This window comes from Panicum virgatum, chromosome 1N (genome assembly GCF_016808335.1).
Source record: "Panicum virgatum strain AP13 chromosome 1N, P.virgatum_v5, whole genome shotgun sequence".
Taxonomy (NCBI): Eukaryota; Viridiplantae; Streptophyta; class Magnoliopsida; order Poales; family Poaceae; genus Panicum; species Panicum virgatum.
The window spans coordinates 39,555,318-39,562,496 of record NC_053145.1 but is presented as its reverse complement, the minus strand read 5'-3'; the positions used below and the strand labels follow the sequence as shown (position 1 = coordinate 39,562,496).

The 7,179-nt window shown below is 43.7% G+C and overlaps 1 protein-coding gene across 1 annotated transcript; it reads right to left on the bottom strand.

Annotated features, from left to right (window-relative positions):
- Positions 1 to 429: 429 nt before the first annotated feature.
- LOC120655802 (exocyst complex component EXO70B1-like) lies at positions 430 to 5,628 on the bottom strand. Its single transcript, XM_039933768.1, has 2 exons — positions 3,345 to 5,628; positions 430 to 693 (listed from the first exon to the last, which is right to left on the bottom strand). The coding sequence occupies exon 1, from the start codon at positions 5,457 to 5,459 to the stop codon at positions 3,372 to 3,374; it is 2,088 nt and encodes a 695-aa protein (XP_039789702.1). The 5' UTR covers positions 5,460 to 5,628; the 3' UTR covers positions 430 to 693; positions 3,345 to 3,371.
- Positions 5,629 to 7,179: the final 1,551 nt, after the last annotated feature.

The following is a 7,179-nucleotide window of genomic DNA, read 5'->3' as shown; positions in this document are numbered from 1 at the left end:
AAAACTAGAAATTGAAAATAGAGACTAGAATCCTTTTTGTAATTCTTTCAGCAGATTGACGAAGTCCTGTTTCTGTTTGGACATTAAACAAGTAGGGTTGTAGATTTGGTGACTTCATTATAAAGCTACCGTCATTCAGCAACACCACAAAAGACTTCAACATAATCTACATTAAACAGCTGACAGCATTTTGCCACAAAATATGTTGAAAAGTGAAAAAAGAAAAGAAAAGAAAGTTAAAAAAACATCATGAATATAATAACAATGGAAATTGGCTGATATTTGAAAAAGATGGAATCAATTACTGCTATAAGCAAAAGGCATGATAGAATCAATCAATGCATCACTGAAGGAATCATCTGTTAAATAAAGCTGAAAGAGAACACCCAACACTATCAACAATGCAAAGATAAAGCACTAAATTCCAGGTAGAGCTTCAACGCACCACAAAATGAATATCATCCAACTTGTACTACAGAAGGCAGAAGTATCCATCAATAACATATATATAAAGTATACAGCATCATCCAACTTGTACTACAGAAGGCAGAAGTATCCATCAATAACATATATATATAAAGTATACAGCATTAAGCCCCCTGCCACCCTTCAAATGTGGATGATGGATTTGTTTTAGAATGTACAAGTTTTTGGCATGCTTATAGCTTACTTACAGAGTAACATGTGGAAGGCCTGAAAAAAAAAAATTGGAACACGGTCAATAGCAAATGGGAAAGAAGACCTATAAGAGGCCAACATTAGATTGTGTTTTTTGGTTGGCCTAGGATGATGTCAGAAAACTGATGCCAAGCATCATACTTCTCGGAATGTATATGAGAGCACATCAAGTTTACATTAGTATAAGGGCACGGTGATGCATACACTAAAGCTGAATAGCTGGTCTAGATATTGGCACGGTGATACATACACTGAAGCTGAACAGCTGAGCTATTTGATATTTTGGCAATCAACATGCTATTAGCTTAAACTGTACACGTTAGATCCCGAATAGCCATTAGCACTCTGCGGATTGTATAGCAGATTGATAGAAATATGTTCTAGTTTTAAACTTCATCTTTCATAGTTTGGGTTTTAAATAACTTATGTAAATGTGCGATCTGCCGCATCCACTATTTGCTGTTTCCAGTACCAGGTCCTAGTAAGTTACTTTGGACACATTTTCAGTTCAGGATTACTTTGCCTAACCATTTTACAGATTTGAAAAGGTTAGGAACTATAGAAGATCCTGGACACCCGTGTTTTCCAATTTAAGTCAAGTATCAGATTTGAAATTTACAGGTTATCTCTCTACAACAACAACAATAACATAGCCTTTTGTCCCAAGCAAGTTGGGGTAGGCTAGAGATGAAACTCAAAAAAACAAAAGTCACGGTTTAGGCACGTTGATAGCTAGTCTTCAAGCGCTCCTATCCGAAGCTACCTCTTTAGAGATATTCCACTCCTTAAGGTCTCTCCTAACCGATTCGTCCCAAGTCAGTTTAGGTCTAGCTCTACCACTCTTTACATTATCGATCCGCTTTTGAACCCCAACTTGCACATGATTTCCCTTACTCGTCCCAACAGGCTCTCTCTAATTAACAAAAATGATTTCACTTCAGGTAGCAACGTCTAATGAGATTGTTCCATATTTTTATGTCGAAAGTATTTACACATGGTTTTAATATCAAACTTGGACAGTGATGGCAAAGGCAGAAAGACTTTTGTAGCACAGATGCAGAGAATGTGCTGAGACGAGCAAATATGCTATGTGTAAGTGTCTACTGCCCAGATTCCAACAATGTACAATAAACCTCAACAACCTTCCTAAGAGATGCAGTGCATATATATTATCAAGATATTAGTAGGACACTCTTTCCACTAATGACAACTATGCTTGATGCCCCTGCATCCAAACCCAAGTATGGTCAAAATTACCAATTACCAGAGGTGGGAACATAATTTTGGCCAAATCAGAGGTATTAGAAAATCCTACTTCTGTATGAGATAAGTTTCAGATACCATACTACCATATCAGAATTTCCAATTCATATACGCGGAGCACGATGTAACTTGTAAGGCTGACCACTACAAAATCCATGTTTGGGCAGAAGCAAGCAACAGTTAGGGAGTTCTATCAAGGAAAAGAACTTTTGAATGGAAAGCCATAATTCCATCCTAGGGTTTAGCCTCCAGTGCCAATCACATGTAGATTCAGTCATTCCTGTACTAAGCAATGAAACATTGACTTAGAGTTGAGTTTATAGCATTAACCAGTTCAGTCCAAAGTTCAGCAGCTGAGGAAAACAGGCAACCTAATCATACTTAAAACACTGAAAAAAGGCAAACCTGATCATAATTAAAACACTCTCGAAAGAGCATGCAGCGAACTACAACTGCATTCTGAACCCGACAATGGTGGGACTATGCCAACCCATGGCCACTTGTCTCACCATGTCGACCCATGAGTTCCACTTCTCTCACTTTAAAACCGTTGAGACCACCAAAAACATTACAATTATGGTTTCCATGAATTTGGGCCAATCAGTCTCAAACTCTGACCTCTGTTTTTTTATGCCAAGTTGCATTCCATGCATAACCAATTTCCTAGAAAGCTTAATATTGAAGGAAGTGAGAAATGCACACATACTTCAGCACACTGCTTGCAGAGTGCACCACATAAATAAAAAAGTTTAGAATGTCAACCCATTATATATAAAAAATGAGGCTGAATAAGACAGCTGTATGGAAAATAAAACATTGAAAAAGTAAGAAGCGATAAAGAGCAATATTTATCATCAATGACTAAATGGAAGTGTTCCTTACTGAAGATGCTCACAAGTCACAAGTCAGAAATAACAAAGGCAGAGTTACCTCTAGAGTGTTGACTGTTGAGAATGAGCAAGCTGGTAGGCTTTCTTTTTCTAACGTTGCAAGTACAAAATGGATAATCCAAAACATGAAGGAGCAAGATCAAAACTTTTTTTCTATTTGGCACCACATGTTTCTCCATCATCATCAATAGAATATGACTGCACAACTCCTAACAAATATGGCAACCCCAAATAATCCAACCGAGAAAGTTCTCCTGGACACTCAATAGTTTACCTAGTGGCAAATGGTCCTTATAACAATCAATGTGAGATATAGTACGCACATGTCACAATTAACATAAGGACAATAAATTTACAGCATTTCTTTGTACACACGATGCAGCAGTAAGCACACCAAAAGTTCCAGATGTTGTATTACAGTGTTGTAATGACTACTGTGGGAACAAGCATCCAATCGACAGATATGATGTGGAATGAAGTTCATGAATGTAGATCCTTCCAACCAGATCATACCTGAAACATTATCCTGTCAACCATGAACTATGTTCTTCTCCTAGAGTTGTTGACAGAAACTGAAGACCCTTCAAATAAATCAGATAAATGTCTCTCCAAATCCTCTGGTGCATATTTTATATATTTTCCTGGATTTCTTCCCCCATCTACTTGATTACCATATCTGCCCAGAAAAGCACGATATGCTGGAATTACATTTTCAGATATTGATATTTTCAGTTCTTCCCGGAGTTGAGGATCTGGAACTTTCCAGAGTGTTTGGTTCCTGTAAATTTCCTCAAAGGCCACATTGAAGTTCTTGAACTTTTCCTTGATGGACATCCTAGAACTTGAATGCCCACTGCCACTGCCACTCCCACTCCCACTTCCGCTTCCGCTTCCGCTCCCATATCCATCTTCCTTGAAATATGACAAAGGTTTGGTCCAAGAAATTCTTAGATAGCTCTTTGAATACTGCCGAATCTTACCACTTCGCCTTTTTATCCAGTGATCACCTAAAATCTTTCCTAGCTCAGAATCCTTTACCTTCTGAACAATATAGAGCAAATTGTTCATGGCAAATATGCACTCAAGGGCAGCATCTTCATAGAGCTTAGATTTTTCCTCCAAATTGGCCTCCAAATAAGATATCAGCTTCAGGAGACGCCTTCCAAGAGGGGTCATGCTCTCCAAGTGTTCCTGATCCTGATCATCAGAATTTCTGAAAGCATCGTGATCACTATTGTCATCAGCCAGGAGGACATCAAGTGTTTCACTGTAAACAACCAGCAACCTTAAATAGTTCATGACATAGCGTGTCATCGGGTGGATCTCACCAGTCGTCATCGCCCTCCGTGATGTCTCCTGCTGCAACATCTTCCCAAACTCAAACAGGTTACCCCTCACGGCATCACCAAGCCTATCAAGAATGGCCTGCACGTCACTGATCACACCATCCCCAGAACTTCCTATGCACAAGTCCCTCATTTCAGGAATCACCTCTGCAAGCACCTCATACATGTCGAGGATCCGGGGCACCTTCTCCGGCGAGCGGGGGCACACAGTCACAGCATCCCCAAAGCTGAGAATCTGCATAATGCATCCTTTGGTGGACTCAAGGAAGCACTCCTCCATAAGGTCATCGGACGCGGCAAGCACCTGGTCACAGAGGCGGCGCTCACCAGCAAGCAGCACACGCACGACCGTCTTGACACCGTGCACCCACTTCTTCATCTTGTCATTGAGCAGCTTCCACTCGATGCGCTGCACCTCGTCGATGCTGAGGCGCTCGACACCGAGCACGGAGAGGTACTCGTCGAGCAGGTCGCGCCGGACGCCGCAGTAAGCATCGGCAAGCTCGCGGGAGTAGCCCGCGCGCGCCATCCGGTCGGCGATGGCGCGCAGCTCCTCGACGGCCTCAGGGCGCACGGGATCGAACACCTGGTCCTCGAAGGGGTTGGATCCCAGCGCGGCGCCGCGCGCGGTCTCCGACCCGGCGGGGGTGCCGTCCAAGCTGTGCGGCGTGGCGGCGTCGAACTCGGAGGAGGCGTCGAGGTCGTCCATGGACTCGAGCGAGAGGCGGCGCAGCGAGAAGAAGAGCCCCGTGGGGTCGATCGGCACGGCGTGGCGGACCATGAGGTGGCGCAGCTCCTCCTCAAGCCGCGCCATGGCGAGCTGCACGGCGACGCCCGCGCGCGCGCCGCCGGGGCCCCCGCGCGCGAGGTGCTCGACGGCGACGTCGACCGCTGCGAGGTACTGCGCGACGTCGTCCTCGGGGGCCTCGAAGACGAGCGCCTCCGGGGTGGCGTCCCAGAGCTGGATGAGCTGGTCCGCGGCGTCGAAGGCGGCGGCGGCGGAGATCTCGGAGGCGGAGGAGCCCGAGGCGGACACGGAACTGGAGCCGGAGCCGGAGGGGTCCGGGGAGGGGAAGAGGTGGTCGTTGGTGATGGAGGAGAGGCGGTTGTCGAAGCCGGAGAGGATGCGGATCATGTCGTCGGCGGCGTTCTTGGAGGTTGCGAGGGACTTGACGATGTGCTGCGCCGCGGCCAGGACCTTGTCGCCGCCGCCAGCACCGCCGGCGCCGGCGGACGGCGACTCCGGCTGGGGCGGCGGGGGCGCGGGCGCCGCTGACGACATCACCGCTGGCCGCCTCGGGCGTGGCGTGGGATGGGGGAATTTTGGAGCTGAGCGGGGCGGAGGTGCCTTGGGTGTTTACGCCGCCGCTGCTCTGCTGCTGCCGCTGGCTTTGTTTGACCGCTGCGTCAGGTCGCAGCGAGTCTGCCTCGTCTGGCCCGCCGAGAGTGTGTGCGCGGTCGGCGCGGCGTCGCGGGGAGGTCAGCAGCCAGCAGCAGGGGGTGTGTGTCAGTGCGACGCCGTGTTTAGTTCTAAAAATCAAAATTTTAAAAAAAATTCGACACTTCTACGGAGACTTAAATCTAGACGAAATAAAAATATATTACGACGGCTGTGTGTAAATCGCGAGACGAATCTAATGAATTTAATTGGACTGTAAGTAGACGCTAAATTGCTACAGTAATACTACAGTAATTATTCTCTAATCACACGGACAAAGACTTTATTAGATTCGTCAGGGTTCCTAGCGCAGGGGTTCTAGAGTTGATTTTATAAACTGTCTTTGTTTGACACTCTAATTAACGGTCAAAGTCCGTTATAGGAACTTCCAGGGAGTAACCAAACACTGTCATTCTACTTCCACGACTCAGCACTGCTCACTTATTTTCTAGATTTAATTCAGAAAAAATGTGCTAAAAATCAATGTGCATGGCAAGTGGAGTATGCTAAGAAAATCGTCATAACACTTGTGTATCAATAAACTAAACACATATTTTTTATTGTCCAACCTATCTTATATATTTCTAAACTATTGATTTTTTTATCTAGAAGATAGTAACTTCATCACATCCTAGTTATAGTCTAATTTAAGATATTTGTAGTGATTTCTAGTTAGATATTTTTGTGTCAAATAGAATGAGGCTTAATATCATGCAGTCTCGTATTTATAGTGCCTGTATAAGGGACGTTGTCTCTCAGTACTGCTATCATTAGGCTATTTTCTGTTTTCATTTTTTACACTACCTTTTCTCTTTCTACTTGCCCCATTGCTTGCATATGGCATCAGCAGAGGCGGACCTAGGATTAAGAGTCTCCCATGTAAATAGGATATCCTGGATATGCAATTTATATAGCAAATCAACCAAATTGCATATGAATAAGGGTAAATTGGTTTCTTGACCCTAAAAAAAGTTGGCCTCGGTTCCTTTTAGACTTGACCACTTTCTCCTGAAGACTTCTCCTATGAAATCAACAAGTAATGATGAATGGATTGCCCATGTGGAAATGTGGAAAAATCCCCAAAAATGGTATTTCTCCCTATTACCCAACTCTTCCCCTGAATATGATACATTGCCACATGTCTAACATGTATTCTGTGTATGATGTAGGAGGTATGTCAAAAGAACAAAAACAATTGAGGCAATATTTTGTTACATCAAAGGAAAAAGTCTACATAACCCCCTCAACTATTGGATCTGGACTACTTAACCCCCCAAACTACAAAACCGGTTATTCTACCCCGTGAACTTTTCAAAACCGGCCAAACAACCCCCATGGCGATTTTGGAGGGTGGTTTTGTCTTTTTTTTTTTATTTATTTCAGCTGAATCTTTGAAAAATCATAACAAATCAGAAAAATCCAAAAATTATAAATCCAATTTTGTTGGACTCTACATGAGTAGATCTACATAGTGAACATATAATATGGTATTCTTTAGTACAAATTTTTTGTTGTAGATTTAGGTCTATACTTTTTTGCAATTAATGTAAATAATTCATATATG

Bases quoted from the DNA above. Each gene is read 5' to 3' on its own strand.
- LOC120655802 (XM_039933768.1), bottom strand. From the start codon at position 5,459: ATGTCGTCAGCGGCGCCCGCGCCCCCGCCGCCCCAGCCGGAGTCGCCG.